The sequence below is a fragment of the Chelonia mydas genome, chromosome 8, assembly GCF_015237465.2.
Source record: "Chelonia mydas isolate rCheMyd1 chromosome 8, rCheMyd1.pri.v2, whole genome shotgun sequence".
Taxonomy (NCBI): Eukaryota; Metazoa; Chordata; order Testudines; family Cheloniidae; genus Chelonia; species Chelonia mydas.
This window is the reverse complement of record NC_057854.1, coordinates 89,709,145-89,728,273: the sequence shown is the minus strand read 5'-3', so window position 1 is coordinate 89,728,273 and position 19,129 is coordinate 89,709,145. Positions and strand designations below refer to the sequence as shown.

The 19,129-nt window shown below is 42.6% G+C and overlaps 1 protein-coding gene across 8 annotated transcripts in view; it reads left to right on the top strand.

The window, feature by feature from the left end:
* The window catches only part of PATJ (PATJ crumbs cell polarity complex component), a 210,404-nt gene that overhangs the window by 82,393 nt on the left and 108,882 nt on the right, over positions 1–19,129 (top strand). For all 8 annotated transcript variants that reach the window (XM_043552634.1, XM_037906549.2, XM_027821512.3 and 5 more), the window contains 5 exons: positions 5,961–6,114; positions 7,173–7,244; positions 8,735–8,912; positions 10,513–10,623; positions 15,306–15,383. In XM_043552634.1, the coding sequence (XP_043408569.1) occupies positions 5,961–6,114; positions 7,173–7,244; positions 8,735–8,912; positions 10,513–10,623; positions 15,306–15,383 (593 nt within the window). The remainder of the gene's footprint in view (positions 1–5,960; positions 6,115–7,172; positions 7,245–8,734; positions 8,913–10,512; positions 10,624–15,305; positions 15,384–19,129) is intronic.

Genomic DNA, 19,129 nt, shown 5'->3' with positions numbered 1-19,129 from the left:
TAAGGTGATAAGTAATAGTCAGCATGGATTTGTCAAGAACAAATCGTGTCAAAGCAACCTGATAGCTTTCTCTGAGAGGGTAAAAGCCCTGTGGATGGGGGGAAGTGATAGATGTGGTATATCTTGACTTTAGTAAGGCTTCCGATACTGTCTCACATGACCTTCTCATAAACAAACTAGGGAAATACAACCTAGATGGAGCTACTATAAGGTGGGTGCATAAATGGAAAACCATTGGAAAACCATTCCCAGAGAGTAGTTATCAGTTCACCGTCAAGCTGGAATGGCGTATTGAGTGGGGTCCCACAGCGATGAGTTCTGCATCTGATTCTGTTCAATATCTTCATCAATGATTTAGCTAATGGCATAGAGCCCTGGTTCTCAAACAGTGGGTTGGGACTCCAAACTGGGTCGCAACCTCATTTGAATGGGTGCCAGGGCCAGCATTAGACTTGCTGGGACCTGGGGCTCAAGCTCCATCCCCATCTGGGGCAGCGGGGCTTGGGCTCTGCCCCCACTCCCCTTCCCTGGGGTGGCGAGGCATGGACAGAGGCCCTTCCCCCCTCATGGTCTTAAAGTAACTGTTGTTGGAAGGGGGTTGTGGTGCAATGATGTTTGAGAACCCCTGGCATAGAGAGTACACTTCTAAAGTTTGCAAATGACACCAAGCTGGCAGGGGTTGCAAATGCTTTGGAGGATAGGATTAAAATTCAAAATGATCTGGGCAAACTCGGGAAATGATGTGAAATAAATAGGATGAATTTCAATAAGGACAAATGCAAAGTACTCCATTTAGGAAGGAACAGTCAGTTACGCACGTACAAAATGGGAAATGACTGTCTAGGAAGGAGTACTGGGGTCATAATGGATCACAAACTAAATATGAGTGAACAGTACACTGTTGCAAAAAAAAAATCAACATCATTTTGAGATGTATTAGTAAGAGTGTTGTAAACAAAACGCAAGAAGAAATTCTTCTGCTCTACTCCGTGCTGATTAGGCCTCAGCTGGAGTATTGTGGCCAGTTCTGGATGCCACATTTCAGGAAAGATGTGGACAAATATGGAGAGAGTCCAGAGTAAAGCAACAAAAATGATTAAAGGTCTAGAAAACATGACCTATAAGGGAAGATTGAAAAAATTGGATTTGTTTAGTCTGAAGAAGAGAAGACATGATAACAGTTTTCAAGTACATGAAAAGTTATTACAAGGAGGAGGGAGAAAAATTGTTTTCCTTAACCAATGAGGATAGGACAAGAAGCAATGGGCTTAAATTGTAGCAAGGGCGGTTTAGGTCGGACATTAGGAAAAGCTTCCTAACTGTCAGGGTGGTTAAATATTGGAAAAAATTTCCCAGGGAGGTTGTGGAATCTCCATCATTGGAGATTTTTAAGAGCAGGTTAGATAAACAACTGTCAAGGATGCTCTAGATAATACTTAGTCCTGCCATGAGTGCAGGGGACTGGACTAGAATACTTTGAGAGGTCTCTTCCAGTCCTATGATTCCCTAAATGGGTGGAGTTTCCAAAGAAGGATCCAGTTGGTACTCTTTGTAGATAATGAATGAACAGAAGAGTAAATTATAACATTGTGATGGACACCACTGGCAGGGCTTAATGTTTTACAGGCAGTTTCCATTATGCCACCATGTCAGGACAAGGGATAGCCACAGATCATGAAAAATGAGAGGTAGTGAACACCCTGAAAAGCTCAAGGTGCTCCCTAAAAAAATAATTTAAATAGCATTTTCTTAATAATTTAATCTTTGGGACTGAGCTGGTGACATTTAATTATTTTCACCACTATTCCATGATTTGTGATGTCTCTGCAAGGCCAAAATCATGATTTTCCTTAAAATTGATGGTAAAATACTGCTCTGTCTTCTATCAGTGTAAGTAATTTATTGGTCAGTCTGGGAAAACACTCAGTGGCTGGGTGAAGGAGATTGATTTTTTTGTTTTGTTTTGTTATACCACCCCCCTTTCCAGCAGAGAGAACTGTGTGGACAGACTCTCTTGCTCTTACACAGAGCCTATGGAATGAAAAATGAATGACATCTCCCTTGATTTCAGTGGGATTCCAGGCAGGCACAGGCATCTGTCTGCATGGTTCTCTTTGCAGGATGGAGGCCTGTATTTCTAAGCACACTTCTCAATGTATCCTATTACAAGGAGCATCTCTCATTTCAGTCCTCTAGCATTCTCTGTTGTCTCTGAAAATTATTTACACCAGAAATATAGAATTGCTGAACTGAGGTTATATTATTTATGCAGCAGGAGTGAGTCCCCAGCAGCATTTTAAGTTTCCTGCATGAATGGTTGTTCTGTGTCCCTCGTTGAGTCTTAGTTAAAGAATATTTAGATATGTTAATGTATTCAAGTCAGCAGGCCTGATGAAATTAATTCTAGGGTACTTAAGGAAGTATCTGAAGCAATCTTTCAACAATTAGCAATTATCTTCGAGAACTCCAGGAAGATGGGTGTGGTCCCAGAGGTCTGAAGAAGGGCAAAGATAGTATTGGTATTTAAAGTGGAACAAAGAGGACCCATGGAGTTGACCAGTCAGCCTAACTTTGGTACGTGGAGAAATACTGGAACAAATTTAATCATCAATTTGTGTGCAGCTAGAGGATAATAGGATTATAAGGAATAGCCATTGTGAATTTGTCAAGAACAAATCATGCCAAACCAACCTAATTTCCTCCTTTGACAAGGTTACTGGCCTAGTGGATATGTGGGAAGCTGTAGATGTGCTATATCTCTATTTTAATAAGGCTTTTGACACATTTTCACATAACATTCTCATAAACTAGGGAAAGGTACTCCAGATTAAATTGCTGTAGGTGGTGCACAACTGACGGAAAGACCGTTCTCAGAGTAGTTATTAATGATTGGCTATCAAACTAGGAGGGCATATTTAGTGGGGTCAGACAGCAGACAGTCCTGGGTCTGATATTAATTCAGAATTTTCATTCATGACTTGGATAATGAAGGAGAGATTATTCTTATCAAGCTTGCAGATGATGCTAAACCAGGAGTGGTTGCAAGCACTTTTGAGGACAGAATTAGAATTCAAAACTATCACGACACGTTAGAGAATTGTTCTGAAATTAACAAGATGATATTCAATAAAGGCAAATGCAAAGTACTTCACTTAAGAAGGAAAAATCAAATGCACATCTACAAAATGGAGAATAAGTGGCTAGGCAGTAGTATTGCTGCACAGGATCTGAGGGTTCTAGTAGATCACAATTTGAATATGAGCCAACTATGTGATGCAGTTTTGACAAAGGATAAATCATTAACAGGAGTGTTATATGTAAAACACAGGGTAATTGTTCCACTCCACTCGTCACTGGGGAGGCCTAAGCTGGAATTCTGTGTCCAATTTTGGGTGCCATACTTTTGGAAAGATGTGGATTAATTGGAGAGAGTCAAGAGGAGAGTTAAAACAAAACAAAACAAAACAGTAAAAGTTTACAAAACCTGACCTGTGAGGAAAGGTTAAAAAAAAAACTAGGCATGTTTAACCTTGAGAAAAGAAGATTGAAGTGGGACCTGACAATAGCTTTCAAATATGCTAAGGGCTATTATAAAGAGAACAGTGATCAATTGTTCTCTATGGCCACTGAAGGTAGGATAAGAAGTAACAGGCTTAATCTGCATCAAGGGAGGTTAGGTTAGAATATTAGGAAAAACTTTCGAACTATAAAGGGTAATTAAACTCTGAAAGAGGCTTCCAAGGGAGGTTGTGGAACTCCCATCATTGGAGGTTTTTAAGAACAGATTAAAAAAGCACATGTCAGGGATGTTGTAGGTTTACTTAGTCCTGCCTAAATGCTGGGAGGCTGGATTTGATGCAGGGCTGGCCTTACCATGAGGCGAACTGAGGCGGCCGCCTCAGATGCCAGACTGTGGGGGGAGGGGGAGCCACTAGGACCCAGAGTGTAGAAAATTGTGTCTGCTGCTGGTGCATATGTATTCTTTCTGCTCTAGATGCACAGAGATGGTGGAGTGCTGTGCTGGGGGAAGGAGGGCACAAGAGACATAACAGGCAGGGAGAAAAGGTGAGAGGGAATAACAGAAAGCAGCAGGAGCTGCAGGGAGAAAGAGGAGGAGGAGCCTCTTATGTACCTCTCTATCACCCCAGGAGCCTGGAGTAATTAACACCAGCTTCTCGGGGAGCTTCCTGTTTCCTGCTGCTTCCCTGAACCCATCTGAGGAGAACAGGCAGTCTACTGAAGTAGTAGGAGCCAGTTAGACCCCTATGATGCTATCATCTTCCTCGCTCAGGCCCTGCTACCGGCCTGCTTATTTGTTCCCTTCAACTGAGTGTTGAGAGCTCCTATAGCTGGCACAGAACAGCAGTCATGAGTGAAAGAAGAAAACGCCCCCTGGGGCAGCATTCAGAAAAAAAAAAAAGAAAGCAAAGGAAGCTTTTCTATCTAAGCAGAAAGGAGCTCTCCTGAGATACATAGACACAGATGTTCATGCTGAGCCTTCCTGCCCCAGTGAGGATGTGAGTGGTGAGGAGATGCCTGATCTTTCAGTTAATCAGAGTGCAGGTGACCTGGCAGCTACTTCAGCATCCATATTTCCATCTCAAATGGATGTAACCATGCACATTCCTGAAGAAAAGTGTAGATCAGAGAAGAGTGTGGTGGAGGTGCAAGAAACAGATGCTGCTGAGTTTAGTTTCTTAAGTCTGGATGATCCAGGACTATTTCTGGAGGAATGGAACAACTGGACAAAGCAAAGTCATACCTACAGTTTTACCGGTCAGATGAGGGATTTCCAAACGTTCTGAAGAGTGCACAGAAGTTGGCAGAGGAACTTCACACTGAAGCTGTTTTCCCAACCATTGAAGAAATCAAGAGTCACCGAAGAAGACGACATTTTCATTACGAGGCATGGATAATCCCATAAGAGACCCCAAACAACAATTCAAAGTTGAATTTTTTAACCAGGTGCTAGATTGTGCAATACAGTCAGTTGAAGAACGGTTCATGCAGCTCAAGGAACACAGCAGTATATGTGGGATGTTGTATGATATTCCAAAACTCCTCACTATACCTGAAGACCTATGCCAGCAATGCAGGGCACTAGAGAGAGTGTTGACACATGATGGCATGCGTGATATTGATGCGAGTGATTTAAGTGATGAACTGAAAGCCCTTTCAAGATACATTTCAGCAGGATCAACTCCAAAGGCTGTTCTGGAATATATGTGCACAAATAAGATGACCACCCTCTTTCCAAATGCTTTTGTTGCTCTGCGCATACTTCTAACACTTCCTGTAACAGTTGCCAGTGGAGAACGCAACTTTTCCAAGCTGAAGTTAATAAAAACACATCTACGCTCCACAATGACATGGGAGAGGCTGGTCAGCCTTGCAACCGTCTCAATAGAGCATGAACTGGCCCAGACTGTGGACCTTCAGCAGGAAGCAGTTCAAATCTTTGCAACCAAGAAGACACGGAAAGCACCACTTTGATTATTCAAACAGATAAAAATGCCCGTGTTTACTATGCAGACAAGAAAAGTTACATTTGCTGTTCAGGCGTTTGAAAGTAAAGTGTTACTTAAAATTTTTGAACAAGGCATTTTAAGTTGTTAGTTCTCATTTATTGGGGTAGGTAGCAGAGCCGTACCATGAGAGGAGTAGAACAGGAAAAAGGCAGAATTTAGACCTTTCAAAATTTTGGCCCAAGCAAGGGGACATGGGGGTGTCATTTGCGCGCCCCACCTCAGATGCCAAAATGTTGTGGGCCGTCCCTGATTTGATGGCCTCTCCAGGTTCCTTCCAGCCCTACATTTCTATGATTCAAGTCACACATTACATTCCACATTTGGGCCTCAGTTGAGAGGTATGCTTCCAAGTATAGTAGTTTCTAGACACTGTTAATAGTGAAAAGGACAATAGATATAGAGACCTTTACATCTAGCCATTTTACCATTCAGGTACGAGGCTTCAGAATGACTCAAAAAGACATAAGTTAGTTTACCTTGAAGCAGCTGAAAGGGATGAACAAAAGATGAAGGATTACATTCTTTCCAGGAGCCAGGAAACTGGGAGAGCTGTCATTTCTACTCAGCTTGCAGCACTGTTGTCCAGGTATGGAGGAAGTGCATGATTTACACTTACTTCTTTTCTATTTTCCTCTTGAATTTAAGTTAGCTGATTAGTGGAGCAGAAAGTTTTGATGAACTGAATGTAACTTTAATCCGTAGAAGTCAAATCTTTGACTCCTGCACAAGCTAGAGTAAACTGAATTTTGCAGGTGATCTCTGCAGTAGCCAAATGGCCTGAACCCTCACCACCCAGGCTGCAGAGCACTAACAGATCTGTATCACATTGGCTACAGCCCCTGCGCTTCTCCTTGGTAGAGGTTTTGGCTAGTGGATCTGTCTCATCAGACCTGTTGACCATGTCTTCAGCCTTCCCCTGACCCGCCTCTAACCTTCTCTCTGAGGTGTTGCAATGAAATCTGCTGCAGTGCATGTGGAGTCTTTGCCCCACCTTTCACCATTCTGCTCCCCCTTTGCAGTGTAACTATGGCAGTTTGGGCCCTCTGTGTCTGCAGAGAATGCGTGGAGAGGGCTCTCGTTCTGTGGGAGCACCTACCAGTGCTCCTTTCTCGTGGGGACATGCAAGTGGAGTCTCCTGTTGGGGAAGCCTGGGCTATTCTTTGAATAGATGAATCACATGTGGTATAGCAATATAATTACATCCCACTCTTGGGGATAAAATGGCATGCTCAGGATCTGCTCACATTACATCTCATTTGGCTTTAGGAAGAGTTTGACTTGCCAGTAGACTAGACTGCTTTTTGTGGCTTGTAGTGCACAATTCATGTCATTTATAGCATATTAGCTAATGTTTATTGTCTAAAGAGTCCTATAGAACCAGTAATAAGATGCACAAGTTTAAGCCATTACACAAAAGTTTTTAAATTTGCTTTTCCCCAACCTTATTTGGCTTATGTTGCAACCTTAACTGTATTTGAACCTTTATATGTATATATTTTAAAGTATGGGTATCTAGTCTCCTGTATAGCATTTTTTATTTAAACATGAATATGCTAGAATGTATTGTGTGCTATGGCAGAAGTGTCAAAGCCTGTGTGAGTGTGTGTCGCATGGAACATGTTATCTTTTTCCCCCCCCAATTAGTGAATTACCTGAACGAGAAGAAGGAGAAGGAGAAGAAACTCCAAACTTCAGTCATTGGGGACCACCCCGAAAGTATGTTGATATAATTACATTATTTTTTTTTTGTTTAAGAGACATTTGAAGCCTTGGGGGCTCCAGGAGTTATTACACTCCTTACTGTAGACTTTTCTTACACATGTGTGACTGTTTTCATGGCCCTTTTATTTTAGAGTGCTCTAGAATAGTGTTAAGGTAGTTAGATGCTCTGGGCTTTATTAAATACTGTAAACGCTAACAGATGTTCAGTGGAGAAGGATTATATATTCTGTGTATATGGCTAATTTTAGAAAGCTGCCAGCTTTGTGTTGCAGTTGAGTTGAAAGTTCTCGTTCAGCTCTTCGCTACTGGTTTGAAACGTTACACATCAGAATTCCGCTGTCAGGTACATGGGTTACTCTGCTAATCTTAGTGGCATAACTCTGAATTAACACAAAATTTGGTCCAATAGTGTTTGACTTTCAAGCTACCTAAAAATATTTCTAATCTACATACTAGATAGCAAAGTGAAATAATTCCTTTGATATCTCTCTTTCCAGTCAGTGTATGTTATATATCTTTAACAAAAGAAAGGCCATTTGTCAGTTAAGGAGGCCTTGTTAAGGTTATTTCACTTTGTTTTGAGAGACAAGTTTGAAGAGGGAATGGGGGAATAGAGATAAAGCAATTTAAAATACAATTGACAGTATTGTGTAATTCTGAACTATTTGCATAATGTTGCATGACAACAGTTTTATTATCAGAACAGTTTATTTTATTTCTGACATTGAAATACGGTGGAAATTGTGAATACTTTAATATTTACCTTGAGAAAGGTGACTGCCCTCCAGATAAATGTATATGCCAGTTGATCAAATGCGTTTTCTCTTACAGAAAGAATTGGTTACTTTAGCTTTATTTTGTACCGTCTCAAACACATTGGCTGCCTGCAGTACAAAGGTCACGTAACAAGGTGTGATTCAGGGTTAGGCATAATACAAACCTAAAACTTCAGCACAAGTAGAAGCCTAATGTATATGACCTCTGACATATGGCAAACAACTCTAAGATAGTTGCAGGAATTCTTTTTGACCTCTCACTAGTACATTCAGCCAACTGAATATCAATTGAAGTTTTCTGTATTGAAACACTTAATATTAACAAATTAGTATCGCCAGGTTGGTGCAAGCTGTTCTCAGTAGAAGCCCACCACTCTAGAATTTGCTTTGAGTGATAGAGCTCAACTTTGTTTATCTTGGTACCTATTTTTTACGCAGACTTTCTCTGAAGAGAAAGGTTGTAGGAGGGGAAGCAAGTTGGTTTGGTGACAGTTTTGTTGGGTTATATTTGTTCATTGATGAGGTTTTTTTTTTATTGCTCTTACTGTGAGCTCACCTGGAGACTAGCAACAGGTGCTTCTTTTAAACATTATTGCTAGTAAATTGATGAAACCTGAAAAACTATGTTAGATTCTTGGAATATTAAATATTATATATTTAAATCTGTTAATAGTTATACAATTATGTGGCACTGCTTGCATTTTACAGTGTTGAAGTCTTCAGAGAGCCTCACATGTCTCTTGGAATCAGTATTGTTGGTGGACAAACTATTATAAAGCGCCTAAAGAATGGAGAGGAACTTAAAGGTATCTTTATCAAACAAGTGTTGGAAGACAGCCCAGCTGGAAGAACAAAAGCCCTAAAAACTGGGGATAAAATACTTCAGGTAAATGCAGATAAATTTCCTGTTTATGTTTTAAAAAGAGAGCATAGCTTGAGAGCGGTCTAGAAAAAACTGGGAATTAAGCATTGAATATATTGTGAATTTGATTTTACTCCTCAGAGTGCATTGTTCTATCTCTTTTAAAAAAGGTCTTGACTATCGATTGCTTCTGTTAGCATCCTATTGTACTATTTCAGAGAAGTTAAATAGGCACTGATTTTAAAAGTGATGTTTTATGAAATAAAACAAATAGAAATCCTGCTTTTCTCACCATTTTTCATGAGCCATTCAATTGAAGAATGTAAGTTGTTCTGGAATAGTTGCATGATTTGTGTGGTTCATTCTTCATGCAAGTTTTGTGGCATTTTTAGAGGGTATTCATTGTACAGGCTAGTTACATATTACCTGTGGAGTCCCTCATGTTGGCGGGTGCCTCATTCTTTGAGAGGGGACAGTAATTTTCATAGGTGCCATTATAATTGGACACCATGTTGCAATTTGTTGGATACCATGTTGTGGTTCTTCACTCTCCCCTGAAACTGCTGTGACAACGTGATTCACTAGGTCTGATGCGCTGCCTTGAAGATAGGTGGAGCATTGTGGGGCTTTTTCTCTGTAGTCTTGCTGACCAGGTCCGCTGATGGTACCCTTTTGCCTTGGCCCTCTGGCCAGGTCATTTTTTGCCTCACCCCTTTCTGGGTAAACCACTGTTGTCACCCAAGAGACCCAGGACCTCACAACAGATTGACAGTCCATATCCAGGCTCAAAAATCCTCCCAGCCCTTTGTCTGAGGACTTCCCACTAATCTTCCCAGTGAGGCAGTAGAGGAACCCTGTCCCTCCCTCTGCTCAGGGTTCCAGTCCAGGGACCCTTGTAACAAGGAGTTAAGGTCTGTCTGGTCCGATCTGTTGCTTCTTCCCTGCGTTATTTCCCACATTGGCTTGCCATCTCCTCAGGGAACTCGGATTTTCAATGTAGTGGGGGCCCTGCCCCAGGGTTAAACTCCTAGTTCCAGTCCTCCAAAGCAATAAAGGAAATGCAACTAAATTAACAGGAATAAAGAGCAGCACCAGCTTCTCTTTCCTGTCAGGATCCTGGCCGTCTGTCCTATTGCTCTGTGATTACAGGCAAACAAAGGTAACTTGACTCTGCTGTGCTCCTTTCTGGGAGCTGAGGATGAGAGGTCTGTAATGTTCCACTGTAAGAAAACTGACTGTCCTTTTTGTGTCTGCTGCCTTCCAGAAGTGATGTGCTTTGAGAGTTGCTTCAAAACATAACTAGCTTATGCTTAGGTAAATTGAACATTTGTGTGATACCAAGCATTCTCTGATTTTATCTGAAAATAGAGTCTTTGGTAAAATACAGCATGTGCCTTTAATTGTGAGCACCCGAATACTATACCTTTGCCTTGCTTGTTCCTCAAAGTGTTGAAGAAATATACTTCATGTAGTGTTTTTTTAAGTATTTTGCTATCCTATGAAACCTTTTGTTGACTTCCTCTGATGTGCTAAGCTTCACTGTCAATAAATGCATGTAAATTTCTTATAGTAATTTATGAAAAAGACAGATTGTCTAATAATGAAGATACACTCCATTTGTTAGGTGTCTGGAGTAGACTTACAAAATGCCACGCACGAGGAAGCAGTGGAAGCTATCAAGAATGCAGGAAATCCTGTTGTTTTTGTTGTTCAGAGTTTGTCTAGTACCCCAAGAGTAAGTTACCCTTTTTTCCTTTCCTTTGTTTTTTCAAAACTTAATTCCCTTTTAATATGCCTTTTATTTGAAACATGGCCAAACTTCTTTCAGCAAGATTTGGCCATAACCACAGTTTCCCTTGCATACTCTTCACACAGTTTCCAGTCAGAGACCATATGGTTACTTCTTGGGACAGATTCTGGTCTAAATTACTCCAATGTAAATTCAACTGACTGTGTTGACTCAGCAGCGTTTACCCCCACGGTAATTGAATTAGAATCAGCCCCCTTGTGTGTTACCTGATATTCTAAAAATATTCCTCTATTAGCCAACTGTTTGTTTTTTTTTTTAAACATCATGTAATGAAACTTGATTGTAGAATAGCATCCTCCATAAAAACTGTGTCCCCAAAGGCTTAAAGTACAATTACAAGCATCAGCAATAATTATCCGAGGGAGAGGAAAAACTAGGAAATACAGTCAAAAGAGAAAACTATCTCCTTGTCTTCTGGGCAGTGAGAAGAGGCAACAATTATAATTTACCATCCCAGAAGCTCATGTGATTCATGAGCAAATACAGAATATACAGTCAGGCAACTCCATGCCACCAAAAGGCTATGTAACAGAAGACCTAGTGCAGAGATGGGCAAACTTTTTGGCCCGAGGGCCACATCTGGGTGGGGAAATTGTATGCAGGCCCATGAATGTAGGGCTGAGGCAGGGGGTTGCCGTGTGGGAGGGAGTGTGAGGTGTGGGAGGGTGTGCGGTATTCAGAAAGGGGCTCAGGGCAAGGGGTTGGGGTGCAAGGGGGGTTTGAGGTGCGGGCTCCAGTCCGGCGCCGCTTACCTCAAGTGGCTCCCGGGTGGCAGCGGGCCTAAGACAGGCTCCCTGCCTGCCCTGGCCCCGGGCCACTCCCGGAAGCGGCCAGCATGTCCAGCATTGGCTCCTGGGTGTGGGGTGAGGCAGGTGGCTCTGCTGTGTGCTGCCCTTGCCTGTGGGTAACACCCCCGAAGCTCCCATTGGCTGAAGTTCCCCGTTCCTGGTCGATGGGAGCTGTGGGAGGTGGTGCCTGCAGGTGAGGGCAGTGCCTGGAGCCCTCTGTCATTCCCCTTCTACAGGGGCTGCAGGGACGTGGTGTTGACCACTTCTGGGAGCAGTGTGGGGCCAGGCAGGCAGGGAGCCTGCCTTAAGCTCGCTGCGCCACGGGGCTGGCAATCCCGCGGGCTGGATTGAAAGCACTGATGGGCCGGATCTGGCCTGCGGGCCGTAGTTTGCCCTCCCCTGACCTAGTGAGTCTCTCTGACAACTCTAACCATACCGTAGACAATCTGGCACCAAAAAGTCCACTCCTTCTTCACAGCCCCATTGAATCTCTGTGTTCTGTGATGACCTGCAGCAATCAAAGTGGGAAAGGAGAATGTCCAAGCAGTGGTGGCAGAAAGCATGGGCACTATACAATGGGCATAGCTGTGATAACACAATAACTTCTGTCTATATATTTGACCCCTTCTGAGAAGCATGTCAAGAAAACTGAGTCTTTTCCTGAGATTCTTGTCCTTACCCTTCTAGGCAACTGAAAATGGCCTCTGAAAAGGCATAAAGATAATCTGGGACCCTTAGTAATTTTGGGTGCCTCTGTTTCTGAGTGCCAAGGCTTATACACCCAGAATCGGACTTTCAGCATGGCTGAGCACTGGCAACTCCTGTTGACCAGTGGGAATTGTGGAAGCTCAGCACCTCTGAATATCAGGTTCTTGGTGTCAAAGGTGAGGCGCCCAAACTTAGAATTTATTATGGCTGTTGGGGGGAAGTAAATGACCTCAGGTCACATAGCAAGTCAGCAGCAGAGCTGGGAATGAAACTCAGAACTCCTTACTTCCTTTTGCATGGCCTAAGCATGAGGCCACGCTGCTTCACCAGTACTGAAGAAGATGGAGACACATTGCCACTTCAAATAGCTGGACATGTACTATCTGCAGTAGTTAAACTTACTGTGGTATTAGCAATATTTCCCATTCTCAGTATAGGGAATACCACAAATGTGGTATAGGTACACACCACGGTGCTTAGACATCCATTTGTTTCAGTGGTCCCAACTGCACCTTACGTTGGTGTCTCTACTACCAATAGCCGGGGTCTCAGAGGTGTTTGTTTTGAATTTAAGATAGTATGGTTATACGTAAGGAAGTTCCTTCCCTGTCAGGCGTTCAAAACACTCTGCTATTTGAGCCACTCTGCTTTAGTAGTAATTTCTACTGCCTGCTTTGGGATGGTACACCATGTGTCATACCAATCATTCTGTAAAGATATTCTATAGTATTCATATTCCTGTGTCATTTTTAACTGTTGCCACAGTGAAATACTATTCTCATGTTTTGAATAACATACCATTATGTATCTTATTGAGGGATGAAGTGTTCCAAATTACATTAGTCAACAAACATTTTACAATATATATAGTAAAACATGGTACTCTCTTGCTTGAGGTGTTCCATTTAAAGGACATTAATCGGCTCTGAGTAATTCAAGACCAGTCCCTTATATTTCATTTAAGGGTCCTTACAATATATTGAAGAATATATAATGAGAAGAGCAAGAGAGAGAATCTGTTCTTATATATTCAAATTTCAGCCTAAATGGTTTAAGTTTGGCAAAGTTTTATAAGCAACCGAAAACAGGGTCTTCTAAGGGGAAGTATTGGGCAGCCTTAAGAATGGTGAAGGCCAGAGGGGGGAGGCCGGGAGCCTCCTGCCACATTTTTAAGGTAGCCCAGTACTTGCCCTTAGAAGACCCTGTTTTCGGTTGCTTATAACTTTTGCTAAACTTAACTCCTCAGGCTGAATTGTTCCATGTCAGGTGTCTGTGCCAGGCTGATTTTTTTTTTTTTCATGATGGTGAATTTTAGGCAAAATGGTTCAGCTATTTTGAGAATGAAGATAGGAAAAAGGAGCTGGAGGCTAGGGGGTAAAGTTCTGAGATTAGATGAGGAGCCTAGAGAGAGAGGTTGGGGCTGGGCACTAGGGGAGACTGGGTGCCTGGAGGCCTGGGAATGGGGGGGGAGAGAGAGAGAGAGACAGTCATGAGGAACAAGGTGTGTGTGGAGGACTGGGACTGGCTGTGCAAGGAGGTTGGGTGGGACTGGGCACATTGGGAGAGGGAGGACACAAGGACCCAGAGTCTGGAACGGGAGACTAGGAACTGGTGAGGCAAGGAGACAGGCTGGGATGAGAAGATTGAGGAGTGGAGGCTGGAACTGGCAAAGGTGAGGAGAAAGGGACTGAGACAAGAAGTCACAGGTGGAGAAGACAGGATTGGAACAAGGACAGGTTGGACAGGACAGGGCAGAAAGTGGCAAACTTGGGGGTAGTGGGCAGAGGACACTGAGCATATTCCCCTCTAGATCCTGGAATGAAACATAAGAGTCACGAATCTCACTATTTCTCTGCTGTCAGCAAATACCTGTGAAACCTCCTGGCAGAGTGTCTCATCCCACACTAGAGCTGGTCTACGTGCAGATTGACAACTTACTATTGTTGTTAGTTACTCCATTTGCTAAAGTTGCAGAGATCTGTGTGGTGGATCTAATGCTTCAAACCTGCTGATGACCCGTGTGGACGTCAATATGATGCCACGTGATGGAATTTCTGTTTTTTAAATTTGATTTTAAAAAAAAATCCTAAGAAACCACACACACACAAATTTATGTTAAGGGAAGATTATTAATGTTGTGAACTCAAGTTCTCAGAAGGTAGAAAGTGCAATCTTAATTTGGCCCCCTTGGGCATATGCATCATGATGCAGTCTTTAATTAAATGACCACATACTAGTTTTTCCATAAGACTCCTGCTTCATTTAGTGCACTAGATGGATGTTGTTCACTTAATGAGAAGCTGTTCAATATTTTTTTTCTCCTCATTGTTCAGTGTATGGCCTAACGTACTGCCACCATTCAAACCCTGCTCCTAATACAGCATTCTGAATTTCCTCTTTGGCTTTTCTATGATGCTCCTCGCTATAGTATCTGAGCGCATCAGAAATCTTAACTGATCGTCAAAAAAACCCTATGAGATGAGGGGGTGGTGTTATCCCCATTTCATAGAGCAGGATAGACAGATGAAGGTACTAATTTTGGGTGCCCATTTGAGACCTTGGACCTGATTTTTCAGAGTATTTAGCATTAGATAGCACTTCATATATTCAAAGCACAACTCCTGTTGTTAGCTTGCAGCTGTGAGTGCTCAGCACTTCAGCAAATCAGGCACCCAGAAAATGAGGAATTCACAATTCGTGATCACTTCTGAAAAGTTTGGTTTCAAGTAACTTGCTTAGAGGGCACTCTTTAGCAAAGAGAGGGATAGAATCCACTTCTTCAAGGCAGCATTCAGCTGCGTTAACTATGTGACTTTCTTTGTCTTCCTGTAGTCTCCTGCCTCTTTCATTACACACCACAGCAGTCTACTTCACTACTCTGCACAATGCTTATTCTCCCCATGGCAGCTCTGTACTATGCACTGAATGAGGCAAGTGTCCGTATGTGGTCATGTAATTAAAGACTGTATCATAATAAATAAGAACAAAGCCTGAATCCAGGTTGCACAGTCAACCCTAATTCTGGCATTTCCAATTTTATGAGTGCTTGACTGTGCAACTATAGCTATATCTATCTATGATACGTACATGTCTATTTCTTATGTTTTGCAGGTGGTCTCTGTGGTACAGTCTAAGATAAATAAAGTCAAGAAAGATCAGGACACAGAAAGCAAAAACAAAAATGAGAAGGTATTTATTCCATTTGTGTATCATATCCAAGCTTTACTGGGTCAGATGATACAACAATGTAGTTTATAAATGAATACTAGGCTTTTTATCTTAAAAGGGGTAAAATGCTACAAAAATTTTATGTATGTTAACTACATTGAGTAATATTTAATATAAATAAAATTTAGCACTTTTATAGCTCTTTTATCTGTAGATTTCAAAGTGCTTTACGAAGATGAGTAAGCATCAGTATCCCCATTTTACAGCTGTGATGGCAACTGCCAGCCACAAGCTATAGAGTGGAATAATAGTAAAAGTAACTGTGTAATTTCTTGAAAAAAGGTTAATCATGTGGGTCTTTGCACATATTTGATGCTGTTGGGAGTAATGTGTTTCTATTGAGACAGTGGATGCTGGTATATATTTAAGATTGCTTACAGAGCCTTAATTCTCAATTTCCTGGCTTTCAAATGTTTGGTTTTTTTTCTTGTAAAAACTACCGGCCCAAATTTTCATACTTGGTTGCCCTATTTAGCACAATGCTTTTTGTGTCCACAAACAGAAATGTCCCAGGTGATCTATAGTTGGTTTACAAATGGTCTAATAATCACTTAGAATGAAGGACCTTTCTGCAAACTTAATAATTGGTTAATTAACCAATTGGTTAATTTTAGTGACTATGTGGTAGCAGACATACTAAAACAGTACATCTGGTTTCCTATCTCTGTCCTGCAATGCAGCACTGGCCTTGCAAAATCTCCCCAAATGCATTCTTCTGGAAACCAAGCTGGGGATTGTGACATATGTACCCAGAAGGCTTTGCAACTGAAACAGTGTAGGGATAGCACTATTGTGGATGTTGGCCAGTTCAGCATGCCTAGGTTGCGTACGCTGACCCCTGTGTGCTTGAATTTGTTCAATCCTCTAATGTTGAAAGGAAACTCAAAGGCCTTGTTGCTTTAGAAAGTGTTTTGCAGGCTACTTTAGAGTGATTCAGCGTCTGGAGGTTTTCAGGTTATCCCAGGAAAGAAAGGAAGCTACAGGTTTCATGGCAGTTAGCAGTACGTGAAATAAAGCCATTACTATACTCCTTTCTTGGTTTTAATTATCTTTGTAATCTAAAAAGCACATCCACTTGCAATTTTGCTGCCTTTAATCTCTAGGATTCCAGTGTGTTGAATACTAAAACTGTAGAAAGTCAATGAGTGAGCCTAACCTTTTTCAAAGCTGTTAAATGTAACCCTTTATGGGTGCCATAATGCGATGAGTAGAATATAGAACAGTTTCAATGAATAAGTGTGTAAGCTTCTCTTTAGCTTTGAACATTAATTCACAAAGCAGACACAATGTGCTTCAGCAGGGACAGCTCTCAGTAGAAAAAGATGTCTATGAGTGGATTATTAGCGTGCATTCCTATGGGAAATCATGGATATTTCTACTCTAGTCTTCAAAGTGTCAGAAAAGAACTAGGTTTGAAAGCAAAGTATCCAGCTTGGAAAAGCTGCTGTTCTTATCTGGGTCATTATTTTTAATTACCGGGGACTTCCTCTGTTACTCACGGGTGTTTGTTCTACTCTGTAGTGATTTACATGTGTTAAATAATAATTTTTAAAATAGCCTCTAAGAGAACTGCTTACCATGCTTCGGTTTCTTATGTGAAAACGAAATATAAAAGTTGTGCTGTGTACACCACATAGCTTTTGCCTTGGAAATGATGGGTCAGTTCAAATATGTGGTATAGTTAGATGCTCTGGAAGCCTAAATTGCTGAGTCCAATAGACAGTTATGTGAACTTCCACCTTGCCTTCCTTTTTCAGGACAGATTCTATAGCCTGTCTATAGGTCTGATCCGACAGCCATTGAAGTATCAGTGCTTGGGTATGCACCGAGTATCAGCCTGCCAGCCCCACCCCTTATGCCTGAAACAACTCCTCCCCCCCCCCCCCCCCCCCCGAGTCCCTCCACGCTGGCCGGCCCACCGCAGGTCAGCCTGAGCCACCCCAGATGCACCACTCTGGGCCACACTGGCCGCCCCAACCCCAGCCGGCCGCCCTGATCCTTGGGCCAGACCAAGCTGACCCCGGGCCGGCCTGAGGCCCTGGCCCAGCCCCTGACCACCAGCTGATCACCGAGCTCCAGGCCGCAGCTGGAGCTGATCCCCCACCAGCTTCACCGAGCTCCAGGCCGCAGCTGGAGCTGATCCCCCACCAGCTTCAGAATCGGCTTAGCCTTCCCTGGCCTATGATATCCGCCACCCCTGCTTCAGTGGGTTTTGGATCAAGCCTTGCAGACAGAGCAGATGTAGAATTGTGAACTGTGCTGTCTTTCATATCCTGCTGGGTGTGTAATTTTCTAAATAAAATCCAGATTATTGTGTGTTTTCTGGAAGCAGTTGCACAAACTGCATTCATTTTAGTCACTGTATAAAGGCTCAGGCAATTTTTTTCTCCTACGAAGGAAATGGCAGATCACTGCAACTCAACTCTTTTCAAGGGTTTTAAAGTTTGTATTCTTATCTGTTACATCAAGTAACTAAAGGCTCAGTGGGAGGTGCCTCGTAGGCTGAGCCTAGGGAGAGGCAGAGGCCAAAGGGGCACTTGGTTGGGGAGAGTGGGAAAGCCAGAGCAAAGAGGGCAGATGGGAGGACCTTGAGAGGCAATAAGGGAATGAAAGAGACAAGTGGGCTCTTGGAGGGGAGCTAAAGCGAAGGGAGCCATTCTGGGGCAAGTTTCTGGGAGATCTTGTGGGCAGAGAGATACTGGGGGACACGCTGGAAACCTGGGAGCTACAAACAGAAGGGGAAAAGAAAAAAGTCTTGTGTGACTTGGGTGAGGGATGACTGGGCCTTTCTGGGGATGAAGGAGAAGAGAAGTAGGGATTTGGCAGAGAAAAGAAGAGGTGTATATATGGCACAAGTAAACCAGCATCACCCAGTTCAGGGAGAGATGTGTGAAAGGGACAAGAAGGCGACCAACAATGGAGGTGTTTAGCAAGTGGTTGGTGGTCAAAGAGATCTGGGGGCATGAGGGCATAGGGCGGAGTTGAACTGAAAACCGGGACAGAAACTTTTATACTGGAAGAAGAGAGGAAGGAAGCCAGTGAAAATGACAGAGATTAAGAGTGATGATCTCGTAGCCTGAAGCGTGAGAATGGTCTAGCTGAGGTATTCTGAATTCCCTGAAGTTTAGAGGCAACATAAAGGACAGAATAGTCGTAGTTAACCGAGTGATTAAGGCATGAAATAAGGATTTCAGTATCGGCAGTTTTAAAACAAAGTCTAATTTGGCCTGTGTTCTGGAGGTGAATGTACAGATAAAGGAGACGTGGGAATGAAAGAAAATTCAGGGTCGAGGCTGACACCACTGTTTCTGAGCTCAGGAGCAAAATTAAGGAGAGTTATCGCAGGCATGGAAAATATTTTTTTACTCAGGGGGAGGACTTAGCTCTTAGGAGCTTAGAGTAGCAGGATATTATGCAAAAGCAAGGAACTGATTATCAGGAGGAAGTGAGAGTTAGCCAGGGTATAAATGTACATGTCATTTGTGTAAAAATTATATCCAGGGTTTAAGCAATGAGATGATCCGGGGTGAAGTGATGGAGAAGAGGACTAAAATAAGAGCCTCTGGGAATAATTTCTTGAGAACAAGTAGGAAGTGAAGAGAGGGATGTGAGATTGTCTGGCTAATGATGGCCAGCTGGTACATCCCATTCCTGGAGGCAGGCAGTTTCAGTTTTACAAAACACTTTGAAAACCAGGCAGAAAGCTG